This window comes from Epinephelus fuscoguttatus, linkage group LG1 (assembly GCF_011397635.1).
Source record: "Epinephelus fuscoguttatus linkage group LG1, E.fuscoguttatus.final_Chr_v1".
NCBI classification, from domain to species: domain Eukaryota; kingdom Metazoa; phylum Chordata; class Actinopteri; order Perciformes; family Serranidae; genus Epinephelus; species Epinephelus fuscoguttatus.
Genome location: NC_064752.1, coordinates 37,324,580 through 37,349,335, shown reverse-complemented (window position 1 = coordinate 37,349,335; position 24,756 = coordinate 37,324,580). Strand labels below are relative to the sequence as shown.

Sequence of the window (24,756 nt, the reverse complement as noted above, 5' to 3'; positions counted from 1 at the left end):
TGTACCTCAACAAATAAATAAATGAAAAAGATGTAGAACTGAAACACAGTGAACGTTTTCAAGAAATAAATGCTTGTGCTTTATTTAGCGCCATGTGAGGGTAGTCAGTCGAGCCGTCAGAAGAAAATCTTGACATTGTACATTTCTGCAAACCACACATACATTTGTGCATTTTGTACATATTATATTAACATTTCTAAAGTGAAAGTAGTGGTCCAGATTATATGTGTATGAGCTGACTAAGTTATTGGGAGATGAAGTGGATGGTGGATGGTGTGTAACCAAGTTGAGGCGCCTGCCAATCTGTGGATCACTGTTTAAGACCAACAAACAACAAAAATGTTGGGTTGTTTTGTTTTGTTTTAGTGAGTCATCTCTGCAAATCCAGCTGGTTTATATCCTACAAATGTGGGTGTTTTTTTGGCTACTCGTCATTGTGTTTCCACCGGGGATAGTGCCAGAAAAAACAATTGTATTTCATAGAGACAGTGCTATGTTTCCTGCTGGAATAGTGCCAACAAAAGTGGATATTTTGAGCCAACACATGATTTGTTCCCAACCAAATTCAAGTGTTTTTTTTTGTTTGTTTGTTTTTTTGCCTAAACCTCACCACACATTAACCACATCATTGTTAAAAGAGAAAGAAATGTTAAGTGTCAGCATATCTGCTACACAGTTTAAAGTATTTGTTATTTGCAGGAATATACAATGCCAGCATTAATTCTGGTGATGGGGTTGGGAAGGTTATATGAAAAAAAAGAACATAATTTTCTGCATGAACTTTCAGTTAAAGTTAAGCTTTGCCTCTTTTTCCACTTCTCACAACAACCTGACATCTAACGCCAGAACTTTATAACAGACAAAACAATAGTGGAGACAAGCTTCCTAATTCCAGGCTTTATTTGATTAACACACTTAATCAAAAATGCAATCAAAATGGTATTATTAAAAACTAGATAAAATAAAGTAAAAGAATACATAAATGAACACACCAGTGAAGCTCTTGTGGTGTGTGGCTGCATGTATGTATGACTGTATATTCTCTCTAAATACCGCTGCAGTGACTTATAATAAGCTGTGAGCTTGTCTGGTTAAAAGGAGACATGTGCTCAGTTTGTTCAATGATGTCACACAGCTGCATCATCACTGAAAACATACAATAATAACAGAGAGAGAATATGACTGCAAACATGACAGACACATAACCCGTGACACACAGACAGATGTTAAGCTCCTGCACAGGACATTAATCAACAGCTTATTACAGCACTGACTGCAGCTCTTATTATGGTCACAGTCAATTTCATGCAACATGCACACAGACACAGTTGTTACCTTACCAGCTACTGTAATATGTGATATGAGCCCTCAGGCTTAATCAAATACTGTTTCACTGTTCACACAATATGAGAAATTCTTTTGCAAATATGAACTGTCACATCAGTAGATACTGGATGTTTCTCTCTCTCACACACAGGCACGCACGCCTACACACACACATGGCCCTGAAATTGGTGGTTTATCTGGATTAAAGACTACTCCTCCTGCAGAAGTGAATAATCTTGATGCTGCAGTGGCTGATGCTTTATATTAAAGTAGCAGACTAAATACCAGTCTGGTCTCAGTGATATAAACATGGCGTACAAACATTAGAAACTCTTCTCAGTATAACCTAATACAACTCTACCTCAGCAGCACAACAAACTACATCTTCCAAAATGATCACACAACTGAATCAACACCTCTAAAAGGTTTTCAACATAAAACTGAACTTTACACCCTTCTCACTCTTATATTAGACTGGGCTAATATTAGCTAAGTGTACCTGATAAATTAGCAAATGTGTGTAGTTTTGGGCTCCAGTAATATTTCTTCTGGATGCCCTCCAGTGGGACTGTCAAGAAAAGAGAGAAAAGCAACAACAACTGCTAACACAAGGACTTAACAGCATATGCAGTGCTCATCTAAAAATGAGATGAGCTTAAAGTCAGCTGTATGTAACATTCAGAGCATATCCATAATTCAGAGTCTGGGGCAGGGTAGTCTGCAAACAATCCTCAACCAGGCTCCCAGGTGGTGCTCCAGGCTTTGAATCCAATTTTCATAGTGGCCAGACAATGTAAATATATCATAGCACGATGCAGTGTAGCCCAAAGAGACTGTTTTCAATGACTTACATGAGGAAAGAGACGTCTGTGAATCAGTGGACACATTTTTTGAGCGTCACAATCCCCACAAAATGACTTGTTTCACTATCAGAATGGGATCCATCTGGTCCAATAACATTTGGAAAGTCTAGAAGAGCCGCATGACTGAATCTTTTTATCCCCATTCAAGTTAGCGGAGAACTAAACTGCAGGTAGCCGCCTCCACTGATGGAAGCATTGCCAATAATCCAGGTAATTTTATACATAGCATCATGCGCCACTCAGTAGCTTTCATTGAAATGAACATGGTCCTGCTTCTAACACTGTGTCCAGTTTTCTTTATATATCCAGGTTGTCAACATGGAGGTGGCTGAGCCGGCAGCTAGCAGCTGAAAACAGTTAGATTGCTGAGAGAGCTAACACTGTTAACCTGGGGGACAACAGATGGGTGGGCACTGCGTTTCAATGACGACAAAATCCCAGTGTAATAGTCGACCACACTTGGATATGGACTCACATGCACTAAAATGCATGTGCATGTGAGCATCTCTACCACAGCATCAGACAGAGAAGCTCAGATTGCATTCAACATACAGTACAGAAGGAGCATAGTTTTACTGCTATATTAATGCTCTGAATGTCTTGTCCTTTAAAAAGTTCAGGGCAGAACCTCATATTGGTTCCGTTGTTATACAGGACCTTGTCACTGTATCTGATGTGAGGTCGGCTTTAACACATTAAGCAATGTCTGATCTATGTAGATATGGCATTTAAAGTAGCTTGACATCAGAGATGGACGAAGAACTTATTTATTGTAGAATATCATACAAACGATGTGGTTAAGTGACAGGAAACTGAACTTGACATAGAAAGACAAGCATGATTACTGACACAGAAACAGTCAAGAAACAAGAGAGCATTGCTAATATTGTTCTCAGTAGCTTTCAGCTGCTTTTCATACATTGTTTTTGGTCATTGGTCTGTGTGGTAGAGTCCTAAATGGCTCTGCTCCATTTTACTGTAAACACAAGACCTCACACAAGCTTGTTGCATATTGCCTGTACCAGCAGGGAATGGTGGACAGCAGATGAAAGTGTGTCTTATGAAAAGAATCAAAGACACTCAGATATTTTTTCCAGACCAAATCACAGCTAAAACAAAAGGGAATATCAGCCTTGACATTATAGCTTAGACATTTACACAGCCTGCAATAAGATGTCCACGTTACTCTTTTTCTGCTGAACTATTAGGCAAGTATTTTCACGTAATGCATCTTTATCTATTAGTATAACGTGTTCACAGATTACACTGCTTCACCAAAGTGAGGAAAACAATAGTTAAACACACAAAACACACATCAGAGCCATGAGCTTGAGATTACATTTACATTTCCTTCTACTTTGTTTTTATGGCTCATCCTGAGGCGGCAGCGTTCTTGTGAGTAGCGTTCTCCTCGATGAATGTCCAGGTAGGGATGCCATTCTTCAGCTGGAGCGCACAATGACTTCAGGCGCTATGGAAAGAAAAAGATTTGCACTGTTTCTTTTTCATGTCTTTAAATTCATGGAAAATATATGCAATGCAATACTTTAAAAATGTAGAGAAAAACTCAAGTGTTTTGAACCCTATTTTGTTTCAGCTATCATAACACACATACACACCTTCCAGGGACTTCCCACTGCTCTCATCAGCTTATTCAGAGCGACGACAGGGACCCAGAGGAGGACAAATGCCGCCATGCACCAGCCCAGAGCCAGACCCCACACTGGGTACTGAATTTCTCCATAGTCGGGTGGCTGAAGGTCCATCAGAGACCAGATCAAGATCACCTAGACAACAAAGCCAGTTGGTTTCATTGATCCAACATGATCAGAACTAATGTCATCAAATTTCAACAGTTTCATTTTTTTTCTCATTTTTTTCAATTTCTAGACTTACTAAAAGGCAGTTACACAAAGACCTCACATACAAACATAAAATGTAAAGTTAATTCACTGAGTCAGTGTCAGATGTTGAAATACAAGTTAAAGCGACACTGACCTTTCTGGAAATTTTACGCTTTTCTTTGTTTAGGTTAAAATGCTATTAATAAGCTGATGGCACACTAAATTTTAAGTGATAAAAAAATCATAATTAGACCATTCTCATATGGTTTGAAGAAAATTCTGACCAATCATTGCATTCGGACCGAGCATCCTGTCTGTCTTCCCCGCGTGGAGGCCTCCAACTGACATAACAGCTCGCATTGCCTCTAATGTAACATAGGCTGTAACGTTATATATGACAACACAGCATCTAGTTGCTAACGGTACTGTAGCCTAACATTGCCTGAGCCTCTGTATTATCTTCCTTGTTTGTTGCCAATCACCAGTACTATCACACGTTAACATTTACGTTATATTATAAAACTCATCAGTCATCACTGACCCCAGGTAAGTTTCAAAACTCTGGGGTTGCGTTTCTCTTGGTGTGTTACACTGGCTCTCTTCTTCCGTGTATCTAATGTTACCTTGCCAACGCCTACATCTATCCTAGATGTAATGAGGACGTAATGGAGAAGGGGGGAGTAGGCCTTTGGAGGGAGGTGGAGTTGCAGGATGAGGGGGATGAGAGGTAACCCAGCCCAATCAACAGAATAAATGTTGACATTGTAAGTTTCTGTATGTCACAGTCATAAGTTTCATACATCTGACATAGCTCAGATTACATACAGTAAATGAGCTGAGGTTCTCATCAAGAGCTGGAGGGAACAGTGGATGATATGACGCCCAAGCGAGACAACCACCAAGCAGCTGACAGTAGCAGACTGCTGTAAGAGACCATCAAAGTGTTATTTAATGGCAGTTTGGGAGATGGCAAGCCATGTTTATAGTGACCAAACCATGTATTTGGTATATGTGAAGAAACATAAAGTTTCAACATATTCGCTATGTATGAAATGTTGATTGTAACATATCCCTGGTTTGCAGAAAGGTATTATTCTGGCAATTGAGTTGGATAACCAGCTGCCATTGCTCATTTCTTTATGCTGCTTTTGCATAAAAACTCTTGATTAAACTGCTGTGATGGCACTCATTAACATATGCATGTACATTCAAACAGATGCTGCCGGACATGATTGATACAGCGTGAGTCTTTTGCATCAGGGATGTGATGTTGCACTCACCGATATGATGCAGGGGCTGATGAAGAACCAACATGCTCTCCACCACAGCCAGAAAGTGAAACTCTTCTTTCCAATCATCATCTCAATGTCTTTAATAAAACGGTTTCCTCCTGTAATGCATGAAAAGAATACACACACGTTCACAGCTGCAGGTTAAGGCTCTCTGTCACCTTTATGTGCTCATATCTCCAGTTATCATATTTACCATATATGTAGCAGACGCCAATGATCTCCAGGAGAGCCAAACAGAGCAGAACCCAGGTGGCAACAAAGTGGTCGATTAGAGTCACCCAGTATATTCCTGCCTACCTCAGACAAACACACAAGCTGAGTATGTCAACTAGGCCGGTGTCAGACAACAGAAACATAAAGTTACACTAATGCAGGCTTACCCTTGTGACACATGGCAGGCCCAACAGGTACAGGATGGAAGATATTGTTATCATCAATAAAGCTCGTCTGGATTTGAAGAGTTTAGGGAAGGCATCGAGCAGGCAGGTGATGATCACCTCTGTTGACAAGAAAAGATTTCAGGATACATCAGTCTATCGCATCATTGTTTTAATGTTACGCAAGTGTAAATGGCAGCTGATGACCTCACCTATTCCTGCAAATTGAGAGTCCAGTCCAACAGTCAAAAGCATGAGGAAGAACAAAATGGACCACAGAGGGGAAATAGGAAGCTTAGACAGAGCGTCTGGATATGCAATAAATGCCAGGCCAAATCCTGCAGAAAGACAAAGACACAAAACATCAGAGGCCACCTGCTAGTCTTCCACATTTTTATTAATTGGTGCCCAAATGATTTATTTGTCTGACCGTCCTTCACTACTTCTCCAACAGGCATTTTGTAGATGTGAGCCATGTGACCCAAGATTGAAAATATGGCAAAGCCTGCAAGCACACTGGTACCTTGGAAAAGAGGAAAATAGCAAAATAGATAAGATTACGATATATAAATAATTTAAACTGTCTTTAAATAATGCTGTTACAATGGCTGTTCTCCTACCAGCGTTAGTAAGTGTTACAACAAATGAGTCCTTGAACACATTGTTGTGGAAGTTGTTGTATGAAGCAAGAGTCATGACTCCACCCCAGCCAATCGAGAGAGAGTAGAAGGTTTGGGTTGCTGCATCTTTCCAGACCTAAAAAAACCCCCGCAATTGTGCTTTAAGTGATATTAAAGTTTTGCTTTTCAAACTCAGACGGTTGCAATGCGTCACAGTCAAACAGGAAATGTTGGGTTCCTACCTCTGCTTCTGTCAGTTTAGTTAAATTGGATTGGGAGCCAATGTAGAACTCTATCCCATCTCTGGCTCCCTCTAGTGTCACCCCTCTGATCAGCAGGATCAGAATCACCACATAAGGAAATGTAGCAGTGAAATACACAACCTGGGGAGACAAAAAAAAAAAAAGTGAAAAAGTAAATCACTCATTTATACTTTTTTGCATTGCTACTTAGAAATTCAAACATTTATTGCAAAACCTATCAGGGTTTACCAAAGCCATGCTGCCATTAGCTTGTACCTTTTAGTCTCTGCATCTAGCATTCACTCACAATTCTAATCTCAATGTAGTTTTTAATTAGAATCTGCATATTGTGTACACTGACTAATGTTATATTTTTGGTTATACACTCATTCACTTTTTTGCCGAGAGTTAAGATGAATAGACTGAAGCCACCCTTATGTCTGTATGTAAAATATGTAGCTGCAGCAAGTGGCAGGTTAGCTTAGCTAGCATAAAGACTGGCTCTATCCAGTGATAACCAAATCCAATCTAGCTATCAGCATCTCTAGTTCACTACTTAATATGTTGTAGGCTATGGTTTTCCTGAGCACCAACCGCAGTTCAAATTTCAGTCATGACAAAAACTGAAGACACTCCCATCAGCCTCAGCACATGAAACCAAAAAAAGTTTGACCTGCTGGGTGTAAAATTACCCAGATCCTCCAAATCATTGGGCACATGAAGCAAGTGCACTAGAGACTTTGCCAGCTGAACAGCTATCGAAATGTTATCTGATTGAATAGATCAAAATGTGATAGTAAAAGGAATGCTTTCGTGGGGACAGTGACAGTAATAAAAAGTATCTACTAATTTACAGAGGTCTCTTATACAATATAAGTCTATGAAAAACGTCTTTTTGGGCCCAATAGTATCATGTGACGGACCAGACAGCTGTAGTTAGGCTACACATCTAGACACAATGTCAAATTGGTCCAGTGCACTTCCTTGGGGGCTGATTATGGCCTATATTTATATTTGTTGTTAGGTAACGACCCCTAGTGGCCGTAGTAATTATAACGGGAGCAAAGAAGGAAGTCAGGTGATGTAATGTAAAGAGCTGTTGAGGTGGTCAGGGTGGATGAATGGGTCAAACAAACACAGGACTTTGATCCAGGAAACAAGTGTACATGTCCTGTGTGAAAACCAGACATCACCGTTGAGTTATTTTAACTTATATTGCGTACTTAACGTCATGTCCTCACATAAGCTCATGTTGTCACATAACATCACGACATGGTGACAATGTGACATTACATTTGCATGAAGGTTCATGTAAGTTACATAACAAACATACTTATTTTAACCAAAACCATGACTTTTTTTTGCTAAACCTAACCAAGTAGTTTTGTTGACTAAAACTAGGAAACACTCCTGTGGGTCATGTCAGAAAGGAACTAACAACCTATGTGGGCGTATGGGTTGAAGGACTTGTTGCAAATATTACATCTGCTGTTAGCATTGTGAACATATTAATGTATAATGATAATGTTATCATTTAGCTCAAAGCACCACTTTGCCTGAATAGGCTAAAGTAGGCTGACCATATTTTGATTTCCAAAAAAAAGAGGACACTCGGCCGGCCACGACATAGCCTACTTAAATGATACTCGCAGCTTACTCAAAGATGCCTTATCATTTTAACATATTTAAAATTTATATGTATGGATAGAAAATTCAGTTATATCACAAAATAATATCTCTCAAAGACAGAAATTCAGATAGGCCCCAATAGGGACACATACACACACTAGAGTGGGGCGATCCAAGCCCGACGGTACCCGACGGGTTGGGCTGGGTTTGGTCAAAAATGTAGCTATAAATTGTATTCGGGCTCGGTTCGGGTTTGGACAGAAATATGCAGCCTGTGCCGCACTCTAACACACACACACACACACACACACACACACACGAACACACGGAAAACTGGACATTATCATCAGTTTATAAAAACCCCCCGGACGCTCCGGACGGGACGTGAAAAATGGACATGTCCGGGCAAAAGAGGATGTTTGGTCAGCCTATTTTAGTCTTGTTACTGTACAACTGTGACAGTGGTATCCATCTTGATTTCTAACTCTAAACAAGAAGGCTAATCAGCCTTTACCAAAATGTGGAGCTGTTCAACTGTCTTTCTTTGGCTGAGTGAGAGGTTTGCTTGCTTTGTATTGCAGGAACCCTTCAGATAACATTTGGCTGATTGATTTTTGCAGTGGGCTTGATACATGCATTGGCCCTGACATTGGACTGTGGTGCTATGTGTGTGCTATGAGGTGGATGTTGTCTTACTTTGCCTGATGACTTGATGCCTTTGATAAGCGCTGCAGTGACAAGAATGGAGCTCAGCAGCAGACAGAGGGCCAAGTGCCAAACTACTGGTCCTGTTTCATCCAGACCGCTGGATCTCTGCAGAGCCACATGACTGAGAAGGAAAGACATATGTCTGTACAGCCACAGCGGTATGACAAGTGTGTGTATTGGTGCTTGTTTGCATGTGTGTGTGATTCTTACTCCCAGTACTGCTCACTCGGGCTCTGCACTGGCACTGTGATCATGTTGGATGAAGGACAAGTGCTGTTTTCCTGAGTCCAGTTGGTCACTAAAACACCACTTACATTGCAGTACACTGTAAAGAAAAGGTAATGATCAGAGCAGTGGTAATTTACAAGCAGTAATACCCCAGAATGAAAAATCATTTAATTATTTAGCTTTGACCTGAAGCATATACAAGTACTTAACACTGATAAAAATTGCACTGAATTGCACTTTGATCCATGACTCCTTAAAATAATTTTAGGGGGAAAAAGCACCTATAGGTGTGTTGCTGCAGTTACTGTCAACCTGACTGAGGCAGCTGGACCACGGCAGAGGAGACTGGAAGGAGGCGAACATGTAGTACAGGCTGTAGCCCATGATGACATTATAGTAAATTGATACTATTAGAGTCACCATAACCATGGCAACGCCAACACCTGAAGAAGAAGCGAGAGAGGTTATAAGACATTACTGCTTTTATAAGATGTTTTTAAAACATCCTTCTTCAAAATCTCTTTGGGTGCATTCTCATTTTTTCAATTCATGCGTCAGTACTTTCAGCTGTCTTAAAAAACTATGATTCCCTTTGTAGTGAAGAAAGTCTGTTTTAATTAAGTTAGAGTCTACTGTGTTAAACAGTCCTCAGACAGTGGAAGCTTACTGATATTAGATCTCTGTTATACTTTTACTTAATTCCCCAGAGCAGATTAACTTCATAACATAAAAGCTGCTAACGAGTTGTCCAAATGGAAAATGTCAAAAAGTGTTATTGTGATCAACTGGTGTTTTAATTTTTACAAACTGATCAAATCAAATCAGATCAACTTTATTTATATGGCATTTTTCATACAACAGTACCACAAAGTGCCTCACAGAGGTTAAAAACAACAAAGAACCAAAACACTAAAGAAAAAAGAAAAAAGTGTTAACTGTTAAGTAGCAATCATTCCGGCTTCCTCCCACAGTCCAAAGACATGCAGATTGGGGACTAGGTTAATTGATAACTCTAAATTGTCCGTAGGTGTGAATGTGAGCGTGAATGGTTGTTTGTCTCTATGTGTCAGCCCTGCGATAGTCTGGCGACCTGTCCAGGGTGTACCCTGCCTCTCGCCCGATGTAGCTGGGATAGGCTCCAGCCCCCCCGCGACCCTCAAGAGGATGAAGCGGTTAGAAGATGAATGAATGAATGTTAAGTAGCAATCATATTTAAACTAGTCTCACTCACCAGACCTTTCTCAAGAAAAGAAAGGTCTGGCTGGGCCGACTCTCACTTTGAGATTGGAGGAAAAAACACCCCGGCTGCTTGTACTTCTTTCAACCAATCACAATCGTTCTGGGCGGTGCCACAGCAACGGTGTGCTTGCAAAAATATTGGCGGGGGGAAACAGGTTTTGGTGTAACACACCCACAAAAATATCGCCTACAAGACGCGTACCATGGCAGAAAAATGGCTACATACCCGCAAGATCGAACACCGCAAAAGTTAGTAAAGGACGTGTTGAAAACGGTTGAAAACTGCTACACAACCAGAGGTGGTAGGGTGGGACTTCTGGCTCGTTCCGCCCAATGAGAGGCTGATCTCTGCAGCGAACTTCCGCCCACTCAGACTATATTTAAACTAATCAAACCATACTGTGCTCTGTTTGCAAATCAGTACAATTTAAACTGACTGTCCACAAAACTAGATTACGCTTGTAGTCATGCTGCAGTAATGTATACTTTATGTAGGAAAGTCATTTTCTTTTAGCTTCTGCTCAGTTCTGAAGATGAATCCACAGTATCAAATCTGGAAACTGGGAACAACAGACTCTGCAACAGCTTAAGTTCAATAATATTGATCTTTCTTACAGTGTTATGATGGCTTTTTGTTGCTTTTGTTAACGAGGTGTTTATCATATCTTCGTAATGTTTACTGTCATCAGTATTACATAGTGTCACTTAATATCGCCTCAAATGTTATTTTCATTTTTTATTATTTTCATATTCAAACATAGACTACTCCCCAAATTCCATTCACATAACTTAACCTAAATTAAAAGATTTTTCAAGAGTGTCTTAAAGCAATAGTCAATTTGCCAACACTAAGTTTTGCTATTGGTCGATTCAGACTTGACAACATAACCATTTTAGATGGGTCCTTGTATTTCCTGTTAAACCGCTTGTTAATGTAGTGGCTGACAGGTAGTAAATAGGGAGCAATGCTGTTGCCCTAGAACCCAAACAGCATTGAAGCAGTCCAGAAGGCTGTAATCTAATTTGTACTGATGGTTTCAAGGACTGAAGGATATGCATTGGCCTTAAGGGGTTAAAGTCATAAAATCAAACAGGCTGAAAAGTAATGCACCCAAATATGGACATATCTTACGTAATCATGAGCCAGTAATTCATGCATAACCCATGTATTTTGGAAGGCTGTGATCATGTGACAAATGCACTGAGTGAACACGGAAGGGATCCTGAGCAGTCTGTAAGGAGGCAGGTAGTTGTGGTGGATGGGTCACAAAACACAGGCCTCTCCCCGGGGACTTTAGATTGGTGTTTGGCACTGTGTAAACTTTGAGTGAACTTCCTCCTCACCATGTTTCTTATCCCAAACCCAGCCACAGTAGCCTTACTTGCCCAAATCCAAAGACGCCCAACCATGTTTCTTTTCCTAAATCTAACCACAGTAACTGTAACTGCCTGACCACATTATCTTTACATTCATTCTATAACTTTAACCTTTTTAAAGACATAACAGCATTTGCGGGGTGCTAATTATCAAACAAACAAACTGATGTGTGTGCATTTTTGTAGAATAGCATACAAACTGTTCTATGAGGATATGTTGAACCAATCAACCTACATCTCCTCTGAAGTCAGGCATCATAAAAAAGTGGATTTTTGGTTCCACAGTTGAACATTAGTAACCAACATCCTCATTAAATCCCCCATGTTTGACATTGTCACCTTTAAATGTACCTGACTGATCTTTCACAGAACTTGGATGGTAGTCTTACCCTGCAGGATTGGCACTGCTCTCCATATGTTAATTGGACCTTGGCTGCAAAACTGCCCAAAGGCACTTTCCAGGAAGAAAAGAGGAATTCCAGCCACCACCAACATCAAAAAATAGGGAATCAGGAAGGCACCTGCTCAGAGTGACAGATTAAATACAATATCTACAGTGGTGCCATCACATATTATTTTTCTAACGCATTAGACACCGAATATTTACCCCCTCCATGCTTATAGGTCAAATATGGGAATCTCCAGATATTTCCCAGTCCAACAGCGTAGCCGATCGTAGAGAGGATGTACTCCCTCTTGCTGGCCCAGTTCCCACGCTCAGCATTCTCATCCCCATGATCCACATGTGGATCCTGCACAGTGAGAAGTTTGTTTCAAGTGTTTTTTTAAGTGGTAAAATCGATCAGATTTGATCTGTTTTCATGTGAATTTTTAAAATTCTTTTTACTCTTGCTTTGCGTTAAGGTTGGGTTCTGGAGGTTTCAGCATATAAACCATCGGTTCAGTCAATACATGATCATCTTCATCACAATTTCACTTTTGTGGCCACTTAAATGAAGCCCTTTTGTATATAAATGAAATCTTGTTTTGCTCTCTGTAGCAGCACTGTAGCAACAGAAAAATCTATATTTATATATATATATATATATTCCACCAAATCAAGCAAACAGTACATTTTGTTTTATGTTCCTCTGTAGATTTGTATTGTTTTTCTTTATCAGAAATAGAGGCATGCACCCAATGCCTCGCTCTTATTCGGTGTAACCATTGTGTGGTGAACTATGCAGTGAAAGTCCGGTTAAACAGGTTTTCAGTCCTACCTGGTCGACAACAGCAGGATTTCTGAAAATTAAATCCTTGAAACTGTTCCAGCTGTATTCCCTCATGTCCTTTCACCTGCTGGTTGATGGTCTGCATGAAAAATTCAGATCACTCAGGTAGGTCTGTTTAAAAGTCCCCCCACCCACCTCTGACGGACAAGGGAGTGATGTTTCCAGACCAATCACCTGCCCTTACCCTGCCCCCCACAACATAGCGAAGCTAGTCATGCTTGTGCAATTCATATTTTTAAACTGGAATTATGATTTAATGCATATTAGTGTAGATAATTTCCATCTTGATGACATACGTGACTTACCTCCACCCATACAATATGATATAGAGATAGTTAGTGTTGCTTTCTGTATTAGGTCAGTATTGATGCTTGTCTTGGCTCCACTCTATCATTCTGCCAAAATAGACCTACACTCAGATTGTGTTTGGAGTGATAACATTATATCTTCTGTATAGATAAATAGACAAAACAGTGGAGCCATGACTGCTCCATGTGTGTGTGTGCGTGTGTGTGTGTGACTCAAGTGAGTAACTCTTTAGACTCTCCAGTAGCCATGTCCTAACAACTACTCCCTAAAGCTACCGCTATGACCAATGATAGATAGTTCTGATTTTGGACGGTGACATCAACACATAATCACCGTGCTGTTAGGATATGTGCATCTGTGTGACACCTAATCACAACCCGATGGTGTGACCGCGTGTATGTCAGATGACATGACTGGTGACACACAGAGATAAATGAAGAGGTCCTGCTCTACCCATTTATCAACAGACTTTTACAATACCCATCACAGTTATGTCATAGATAAACAGAGACCTACAAGCATGCACACACATATACACGCAGACACACACACACACACACACACACACACACACACACACACACACAAACTGTTTCATGTGTTGACAAAATTACTTACAGAGCACAGTTGTGTTATGTGAGTGTATTCTGTCCCCTGTTTCTTAACAAGGTGCTTGAAATGGTCTGTCCTTATATGCTAATTATGATTAATTCATCGCTGAACTTCATTCATTCATTCATTCATCTTCTAACCGCTTCATCCTCTTGAGGGTCGCGGGGGGCTGGAGCCTATCCCAGCTACATCGGGCGAGAGGCAGGGTACACCCTGGACAGGTCGCCAGACTATCGCAGGGCTGACACATAGAGACAAACAACCATTCACGCTCACATTCACACCTATGGACAATTTAGAGTTACCAATTAACCTAGTCCCCAATCTGCATGTCTTTGGACTGTGGGAGGAAGCCGGAGTGCCCGGAGAGAACCCACGCTGACACGGGGAGAACATGCAAACTCCACACAGAAGGGCTCCCATGCCCGGGATCGAACCGGCAACCCTCTTGCTGTGAGGCGAGAGTGCTAACCACCACACCACCGTGCAGCCCATCGCTGAACTTGCAGTAACTAATTTTTTTGCCCAGGCAAAACTGTTGCCAATTTACACATCCATCATTTACAGCGCAACATTAGCATTTATGTGTTTTGTTTGTTGCCAAATAGCAAATGCAGGTCCAATATCCACTCTCCTTTTACCTCTGTTTTGGTCTCCACCAATCTTAGTATTTCATGACGAAAACTCTGTCTGTATGTCTGTGGATGTGTCTGTTCCACGTTTTTCTCCTCACTTACTTGGTCAATCCATGTGAAATTTGGCACAGTGGTAGAGGGTCATGGGAGGATGCGAATGAAGTACAATTACATCAATTGGCCAAAGGGGGGCGCTATAGCAACTGATTGAAATCACAAACTTTGAATGGGCATATCTCATGCCCTGTATGTCGTAGAGACAAGAAACTTAGCACAGAGATGCCTCTCCTCATGAGGAACAAATTTGCCTCAAGAACCCATAACTTCCAGTTATACAGATTTTCCACCATTTTGAATTTTTTGAAAAACACTTAAAATCAATCTCTTCCTAGGAAGTTTGACCGATCTGCATGAAACTCGGTGAACAAAATCTAGGGACCAATATCTAAAGTTCCCTCTTGACAAAAGTTGGAAAACATACTAAAAATGAGCTATGAATATTGCGGAGGGCGTGGCTCATCACATAAAGGTGTATAACATCTCAAGGGTTTCACCAATCACCACGCAACTTTGTAGGCATATGACCACACATAATCTGAGGGGACCCCTCCATTATTGACCGATTCAAACAAAATGGGGGTGCTGGGGAGCTAATTTCTTATCTACGCCTAACCGCCATATCGATTTTTACTAAACTTGGTAGATATGTAGAACAGGACGCCTCAAGGTGACTGGAGAAATGTAACACTAATTGGCAGCTGGGTGGCGCTATAACAACAGAAAAATGCTTAGAAATGGCTAAAATGTGACCAATCGCTGTGGCTCCCCCTGTGGCCCAATGTTTGGGGTTTTTTTTCTAATTTTTGGTATGACTAAATCATGGTATGGTATGCTGTACATAATCACGGAAACTGTCAGTGTGTCATTCTGTCAGTCAGTCATTCTGTCTGTCCCACGTTTTTCTACTCACTGATGTGGTCAATCTATGTGAAACTGCACATAGGCATTGAGGATTGGCATAGGTAGAAGGTGACACAGCTACCAATGGGTATGGACTAGTATCTTGTGTTTTACCTAATTGGCTCACTATATTCACAAGCCAGTTGCTAAGTTTTCATGTCTGTTATTTCTGCTGAGCAGGTAGTGTACGGTGGGTTTTCAGTGACTGAAAATAACTCTGAGAGCTGTGAGACTGAACCAGAGCAGTGCTGTGAGCCATGAACCAAAACAATACGCTGAAAGTCACAGAAATGCTGCACAGAGGTAGGATGAGCTGCAAAGCCAGATAATAATTAACAGCCGCAACAGCAGGCCTGGTATCGTTTTCACCTGTGTGTGTGTGTGTGTGTGTGTGTGTGTGTGTGTGTGTGTGTGTGTGTGTGTGTGTGTGTGATCATGGCAAAATTGTGGTGCTAGAGACATATGGTAGTGGAAACTACGACAGAATTGGTGATGATTGCCTTGCCAGGTGTTTATATGTCTGTCTGTCTGTCTGTCTGTCTGTCTGTGGTCAGCAGCAACGTGTTCAAGATGCAGTCTCAAAACTCTACAGGTGTTTAGTTGAGATCAAAATGAAGTGGTGTGATCTAAGCAATGGAGCTGGAAGTATGGAGGTAGCAAGAAGAAGAGGGGTCATTGGCCCTCCACTTCACGCACCTGCTGTCCCATATTTATTTTAAATTGTGAATCACTCTGTTGCAGCTGGTGTGAGCCCATCACAAAATGATCTCTAGTTATTTTTTAGGGTTGCCAATACAAGAACTTTTTCTATGTTTTACCTTTATGTATGTTAAGATATTACAATAACACAATTCATTAGTCATCCTCACTGTACCTGTGTATATATTTACAATACAAGTGCCACCACCAGGCCAAAGTTTGAAAGTTTTTTGGGTCAAGAGAAGGTCAACAAATGTGGTTAACTGCTGTATTTCTTTTGTTAATTTGGATCTTATTTAGTCTCAAAAACATTTTTATTTTTCCTACAGCTGATGTGGAAGTCTTTACAATATTTGACAAAAACATACTGATATGTGATACTCGAGCTTGGCTGTGACATGTAGATGACTTTGGCAGCGAAGTCACGTGTTCATATATCTGATCATTAAAATAACTCTGCAGATACACAAGCCATAATTTTTTTTGATCAGTGAGTTCATAATTCAACAGGAGCCTAATGAATGTAGCAAAAAAACATTATGACAGCTTTATCAAATGCATGTTTGGCTTCATCAATTTACTGTAAGTGATGTGTTCTGCTGTAGCTAGGAGAAGTGTCTTAGGGATATATTTTATATTTACGGGATGTTCCAGAGCTTCAAAAGGGAAATCCTCTTGATTTTCAGGCAGTTTACTGATCCAGTAAAACTTTGATCATCAACAGTCTGATGATACAAACACATATCCCGAAACTCACAACAGAATAAATTCTGCACATAATTAGTTTAAACAAGCACATTAAAGTATTCAACACTCAAATATGTTATGCTGTGATTATGGCTTAATGACAGAGCACCCTTTATTTAGAATAAGTGACTTTCATGTGATCCATTGTATTTTAAAAAAAAAGAGAGATAAAACTGGCTCGTAGGTTTTTAGCAGAGTGAACAGTGTCACTGACCTCTGGATACTTACACAGACAGGGTGTGGGCTCATGGCGCCTGTGTGTAATGTGCTTTACTTGATGCTCTTTTGATTTCTGAGCCATTTTGGTCAGTGACGTTTCGGCCACAGCCTGACCACTGCCAACCCATAATATACATTAGCTGTAATGACAGTATCTGCCGGTGTGGCCACAGATTACAAAACATGGTGACAGAGAGAAAAATGAATAAATATAGACATCCCGTGTCCTGTGACTGTCCCACCACTGGCCAGCTGACACACAGAGGGTTCAGCTCTGCTGCTACAGGACAGCTCTGTCTCTATCTCTGAGCAGGTCAGCCTGTTGACTCACTTATTGTCATGCACTCACCTCACGATCAAGAGAAAATGAGTCTTCTTGCAGATAGCATGACATGATTGTGGGGAACAAACAGCCTGAAAATGGAAGATGATGAAAAGCAAGACTATTTCATAAAGGTGGTATCTGTTTGGTGTCTTTTTTCCTTTTTCTTTTTTTGGTGGTATTGAAATATGTTTAAATCTCTCTCCACAGAGATTCTTACCCTTTAGAAAATAAATCAGCCCTCACAGAGTCATGGTTTGCAAATCATGCAAAATGTCACAATGCTCTTGTGGCATTTTTGAAAAGCTTTTCATTTTCTCCAGCAGCTCATGGCCTTTATTAACCTAATTGTGCCGACATCCTCTTGAGAGCAGTCCTCTGTGTTATCTATTTGTTTTATTTAGTCCACAAACATACCAATAGTTACAGCACAGAGACTTTTTCCGGTTTCCTCTCTTCTGATGTAGTGGCCTCTTCAACTTCTTCATCTCCTATCCTTCACATTAACCTCTGAGACGTCAAGTGCCTTTGTGTGTATTTAACAGCCAGAGAGCATCTAGATAAGCCTTAATTCAACAGACAGCTGCATCAGATCACTATGAACAAAAGCTGACTCTGTCCTGAGCAAACTACATTACAGTGCTCCTCTGTTTCTTCTTCTCTAATACACACTTAGTCCATAAAATCACTGAATCAAACCCACGTCACACACAAAGGCAGTAAAATACAGTTCACTATAAATACAGGATGTACTAAAAACACAAAAAGTACAGTGATCTTTTTAAAAATACCAACTTTTATTTATTCTGCAACAGGCTCCTAAACATAAACCCTTCGTCAGTATGATGACCAATCCATGCAATGCATACAGTAACTCAAGAATCATAAGTCATACGTCAAAAGCCCTTTGTATGTTTGATTCACTACAGTACAATATGGAGATATGTTTCACATGGTGCACAGATATCTATCTATGTCTTTTAGGCAAATTGGTTTTACTGTAATGCCTCTACAAAAACAGTCACAGCACTTTCATTACAAAATAATGTACCCAACTGTAATATGACATCACTTTGGGACATGGTCGTCAAAGAAGTGATGCAGATATTGTCATGCTTCTACGACAGCTAATGATCTGAAATCACATCCTACACGATATGTAATATTTGTATCATCAACTTATCAGACAAAACAATAGAAAGCATGCGTTGTAAAAAAAAACAAAACAAAAAAAAAAACTGATTACAGAAATCACTGATCCTCACAGCAACATATAAGGAAGATCATTTTCAATACTCAAAAAAGAAACATCACATGTGGCTCATACAGCATCATCATGAGGCTTATACGATGTGTTTAAGGGCAAAAGCCTCACTGGCCTTTATTTGATTTAAAAAAAATCAAATAAAATCAGACTTGGCCAATTGTCCAGATTTGTTTTAACATTTAAAAATTTACTTGTTCATATTTTCCACAGAAAATGCCCCGTGAAATCTGAAATATATGGTAATTGCTGTAAAACCGCTATCATGTAAGCAACACCACATGACAGCCTTTGTTTTCACTGTGATGTGAATATTGGATATCACAGTAAGAACTGCTGCCACCTGCTGTCGATGTTAGATCACACTGTCGCCCCTGATGTGTGCTTTGGTTTTGGCACGCCACACAGTAATGTGTCACACTGTTGGTGCATACTGTAAACGGAGCTGTGATTGTGAGCAGAGCGCCACACACTGTGTCGTACGCACAGTTAGACCTCGATGTTGGAAGCCTGGCGCAGGCAGGTGGATGACTCTGTAGGGATGTCCTGACGACTGATTTCATTCCCATCCAGTCGCAGCGTCTGGAGCTTGGAGAAGTTGGTCACATCCACAATGCTACAGAAACTACCCAGGGTGAACTCTAGAGGGACAGATGGTGGTAGATGCGGATGTAAGAAGAATGCTTTTGTGTCTTCTCAAATAAACATCCAGTATCTCAGCACCTACCCTGTATATCTGAGAATGAAACTGCTGCTGCAAGAGGTCCAAAGTACCTTGCTATAATAGTAAACATTTGTGACTTAATAAGCAAAAAATTGATTTAAAGGTCCAGTGTGTAAGATTTACACACCCATACTGTGTTTATGCAAAGCGTGATTGCTCATAGAAATAAGCTGAATGAGAAATGTTTCCAGGTTCTTTCTTTTTAGGTGTATTTCCTAAAGTGACATGTGGACACCAATGATTAATGAAACATGTATGCACTTTACCTTTGATCTGGTTGGCCTGCAGATACAGATGCTGTAGTGTGGTGCTCACTGGGGGAATCCTCTCCAGTTTATTGAAGCTCAGGTCCAGCTCCACCAACCCGGTCACATTAAAGGTGTTGGCAGGGATACCCTTGTCTGTGAGCTGATTGTGAGCCATTCTGATGTACTGCAGCTGAGTGAAACCACCCAGGAAGCCCTCTGGTAGAGAATCAATGGAGTTGGACTCCAGATAGAGTTGGTGCAGTTGTTCTGGCAGGGCCTCCGGGACCTGGGACCAGTTCATGAAAACATTGTGAGGACTGCATGCCTAATGCCTAATGGCACATGTGCAAACACACAGTTACCTTTGTCAACTTGTTCCCACTGATGTCCAGCAGTGTGAGGGATTTCAGTGCCTTCAGTGATGTGCCCATGTCCGTGACAGCGTTGTCATGGAGATACAGGATGGTGAGGTTATCCATTCCCTCTAGGTCTGCAGCTGTTACCTAGGCAACAGTAGAAATAATTTCAAAGTCTAATATGTGTGATGTACTGCTAAAACTAGAACAGAGAGGAGCTCCGCGTGTAAAACATTACCTTTTCAATCTTGTTGTGGTTGATCCTCAGGTCTCGCAGGGTGCGAGGGAGGTTTGGAGGAATGCTGGTCAAATTGTTGTGCTGCAGATATAAACGCTCCAGTTTCTCCAACTGCAAAAATGCCTATAAAATGATGTGGAGAATTAACAACTCACTAAAATCTACATAACAGTTATCTCAACATCATTAAAAAGTCTGAACTGAAATCACATTTAGTTTTCCCTTTTTGCAGTCGAAAACAGAGTCAGTGTTCTTTTAAATTCAGTTAATTCAGTTTATAATTATTCCTCTCAGCCAGCTGGATGGCATGTTGGCGACTGTGTTTGATCGACAGCAGCTGGCCGTCTGAGCACCAGCAAGAGAACTAAAGGGAAATTAAGGCCCTTTCTACACATATATATGACTATTTCTTAAAACGGATATTTTGCTCCAAGTTTACCTCTCATCCACATGCAAACAGAATTTTAGGTAACTAAAACTGAGATATTTCAAAAGGTGCAGATTTTGAAGACTTTGTGCCAGTGTGAACATGTAAAACAGAGTGTTTGGGAAACAACAACATAATCTCCTCAGTTCAAGAATCCCCGTTGTTGCTTTGTGTAATGACCATACGCTAGAAACAGCAACAACAATGGCAGACCTGCACAATGTTTTCTTAGCACTGCTTGGACTAATGACTACTGTGCACTTAGAACTGCTGCACCTCTTTACAGATGTACCTTCCCCTGTGGACGATGATATTTTGTATTTTGTTTTAGTTTTTTTAAACAGAGGGGGAACGTATTCATTTTAGTAAGATCTATTTACATGGAGACAAGGCCTAAATTTGCACTGTTGCTACAAGTCATGGACAAACAGCATGATGTTAGCAGAAGCAGAGGAAGTGAGGATAGCACCAGCATTGAACCAAACTGACCTGCATTTTACATGTTGTTGCACAGCAGCAGTTAGTTTAACACCTTGCCTAGAGACTGTGTGTGCAGTGCACTTTTCTTTGGTGAATGTTTGGTCACTTGCTCAAAACGCGACAGTGCAGGACAAAACGTGCATTTATGCAAGTTAGTTTAGAAGTTAATACAGATTGTTGTTCATGCCTGTGGGTCTGGTGTTGTGTGTTGTTTACTCACACACTACTCCCTATATACTGCACACTCAATAGGTTGCAGTAAATTGGACACTTATTTACCATCATCATCTTGGGAGAGAGTTGCACAACTGTAATGTTTGCATCTAAAAATTCAGTGCATTATGTTGTTAGATGAGAAAGTTGTGCACATGCCATGGCCAATTATTATTAGCTCCACTATACGGTGGATACATGCATGTTTTGCTTTGTGCAAAAATTTGATTGGCTGTATTGGCTGTTATATACATCATCATTATGATGGATTAATACAAAGCCATCATGAAATCAAAACAAATAAATATCTCACTTTTGGTGTTCAGGGAGAACACAGGACATGTGATACTGAGCAGATGTGTGAGTTGTAGCAAATAAAAACATGCAATTTTAATTTATCTCATTTGGGCTTTAAACTAAGAGCCACAAACATCAACTTTTTGTTAAATCACACAATAAAATCATTACTTTTTTTATTATTATCACTGCACCTCATTAGCCACCTGCCAGCCATCTGACAACCATTTATACCAGCACTTCATGCTATGAGCTCACGTGTGGCTGGATCTGTCTCAGACCAGATGGAGGTTTACCTTCTTGCCAATGCCGTCAGACGTCAGCTGGTTGTGGTGCATCATCAGCCACACCACATTGGTTGCATTTACCAGAGCTGAGTCCGGCACAGCTGTGATGGCATTGTTTTGGAGGTACAAGTATTTCACACGTGAGGGGATGGTTGGCATGGCTGTCAGGCCCCGCCCATCACAGTACATTGCGACTGGGAAGGAGGGGGGGCAGTCACACTCTTCTGGACACTCCCCTCCTGTGGAGTCTGCCTGCTGGAAGCCATATCTCAAGCTGCGCGGGCCGTACAGCCAGGCGAAGGGGTCCCCTTGATGGGAGAGAGAGAGTGGAAGCAGGGCAGACAAGAGGAAGACAGTCACCACACGCATGGTCACAGTCGCACAAATCTTCACTGTAATCTAACAGAGACAAAGACAGAGAGACAAGGCAAGATAATTTAGAATAGGCATGAACTGACTCACAAATAGACAAAATTATTTTGTTATTGGAGCTGTGGTTACTGATATTTTTTGAAACATCTGGAAATAGATACAGCTCAGAGTGAACTGTAGGTTAAAAAAAATGTGTTCTCATGCTCAATCTCTGTATACACTGAAGGCAAGCTCCTCTCTTATATAATTTAGAGATACATGATTTGCCAAAATAGCTGAATTAACTGTTCATTAAGCCACCAAATATTCAAAAAATAAACTTTGCAAAAGCATAATTTCTTACACACCTTTAGAGGAAAAAGCTGCGTAATAAACAGTAGAGTTTGTTGTCATATACATTAGGAAATACAACTGTACATTCAAATGCAATGAAGGCATCTGCCCTGGCTCTCTCAGCTCTTAAATAGAGGACAACAACATTAATAAGAAAGTCAAAGGCACAGTGCAGATTACTGACTGTGTTTTGGAAATATCTGCAGAGAGGTACATTCTTAGGGGTCTTAATCCACAGGGAATCCAGAGAGGAAGCATTAAAAAAGAAAAAAATTAGCCATGAATGCCAGCTTTGTCAGTGTTTCTCAGTGCTGCCCCAAACCTGTGGGAAAATATCCAATAATTACCCTCAGGTTTGCAGAGAGAAAAAAAAGCTGAAACCAAAACATGCCTCTATCATCACTTGTTTATTCATCTGCTATACGGTTACATAGATAAATACCTCCGAGACAGACAGACACACGTTCACACACATGCATATACACGCAAACACACACACCTACCTGATCAGAGAGACTCACCCTCCTTGTCCCCTCTCTCTTTCAGAGTGTGCTCAGGACTGGAGGGGACTCTGACAAAAACTTTCCTCCCCTCCCTGCTCTCCTTTCCGTTCTGCCATCCCCCCTCTCCACCTCTCACTCTCTGTGGCTCCTTCTACCCCCTCACCCACCCGCCTGCACCCCATTTTGTGCATTCAGGCATGGCCCAGCACACCCCACTCTGGAGGTTCTTTTTCCACTGGTGTTAGTGATGTGAGATGCAGTGGCTGTGGGGGATTTTTCCCATCTGTGTGTAGCACATTCGGTCCATTTCAGCTGAACCCCACTATTTCAGTATTTAGGAATTTACACCTCTGCAACACCCTCTATTGTTCTCATAGCACTCACGTATGTGTGTGGGGGCATGTGGGCCTGTGCGATTTGGTTTGTATGACACAGAGGGAGAAATTGTTACTGTTACTGTGCATTGTGCTCTTTTGATAAATAATAGTGAATCCCTATTCAAATGGATCCTTATATCCTGCTTACTGTCTTTGACAGCAGTGTCAGAGGTATCTCTAAAGGATCAAGTCATTGTCAAAGTGATTTCAGCATTTGACTAATTATTATTATTTATTTTCTGCTTTCAAATATTATTTAGATGGACAGATAGCAAAATATTACATCCAAACCCTCTTTAGCCCACTTAGCAAAAGTTCCTTTGTAGCAGGGCTGGATCTAACTCTCCCCATTCCTCTCCAACAACCTAACATCTTGTAAAGGGTTAAATGAAAACATGTGTGACAGTCTGTCTGGTCTTAATGTGGGCCTCTTCCTGCCTCTGTATCTTTCCTCCGACACGAGCTCCATCTAAATAAGTGCTATCCCCTTTTCCCTCTCTGTTTCTTACTGTGGGATGCACTTTAAAAATGTGACAAGGAAAGAATCGCAGGATTATTTAATAGTTAGCAAAACATGTTTGCACAGGAGGTTGAGGTGTCTGGGCTTTTTGTCATGAAATAAAATTCAGTGAGTATTCGATACATGTAATATTCTGTGTGAAAAATAAGTAGTACAGAAAAAAAGTTTTTCCTTAGGATGTACCATTTCATCTTGAGTAGAAACCCATGGCTTGTGTTTCCACATTCACATACAGCGCATATAGAATATTCTCACTATCATCACATCTTCTGGTTGTTCGTCCTCTGCAGTGCAATAAACAAGGAAATACCTGTGAATATGTCTTGGCATGCCAAATGTGTAAACACAAATTAGTAGTGTCACAGGGTACCGTAGCAAAAGGAAGAGCTGTGGCCTGATGAGTCTGACCTGACTTATTCACTTTGTTTCTGAGAGTTAGGCCACATCTACAACATTGCTGCATGTTTCATTTGGCACGGATAGCATGCGCACTGCACTTTTTCTATGCACAACGAACATTGCAAACAAATATCACACGGTCAAAGTGGACGCTCATCTATTGGACAGAATATCAGAGTGAAACTCATCAATACTTCCTGGTCTTAAAAATACAGTAAGACAAAATTTATGAGGTCTG

General features: G+C 40.7%; 2 protein-coding genes across 2 annotated transcripts; both read right to left on the bottom strand.

Annotated features, from left to right (window-relative positions):
- Positions 1-3,504: 3,504 nt before the first annotated feature.
- slc6a14 (solute carrier family 6 member 14) lies at positions 3,505-13,031 on the bottom strand. The gene is made up of 15 exons (XM_049577637.1): positions 12,966-13,031; positions 12,353-12,497; positions 12,135-12,266; positions 9,411-9,572; positions 9,112-9,226; positions 8,890-9,022; positions 6,565-6,705; positions 6,323-6,458; positions 6,133-6,225; positions 5,915-6,040; positions 5,706-5,824; positions 5,519-5,618; positions 5,314-5,423; positions 3,809-3,976; positions 3,505-3,660 (listed from the first exon to the last, which is right to left on the bottom strand). The coding sequence occupies exons 1-15, from the start codon at positions 13,029-13,031 to the stop codon at positions 3,505-3,507; spliced, it is 1,902 nt and encodes a 633-aa protein (XP_049433594.1).
- Positions 13,032-18,388: 5,357 nt separating this feature from the next.
- fmoda (fibromodulin a) lies at positions 18,389-23,252 on the bottom strand. Its single transcript, XM_049579285.1, has 6 exons — positions 23,223-23,252; positions 22,024-22,413; positions 20,311-20,433; positions 20,079-20,219; positions 19,735-20,002; positions 18,389-19,385 (listed from the first exon to the last, which is right to left on the bottom strand). Exons 2-6 carry the CDS (start codon positions 22,381-22,383, stop codon positions 19,234-19,236), a joined length of 1,044 nt encoding a protein of 347 aa, XP_049435242.1. The 5' UTR covers positions 22,384-22,413; positions 23,223-23,252; the 3' UTR covers positions 18,389-19,233.
- Positions 23,253-24,756: the final 1,504 nt, after the last annotated feature.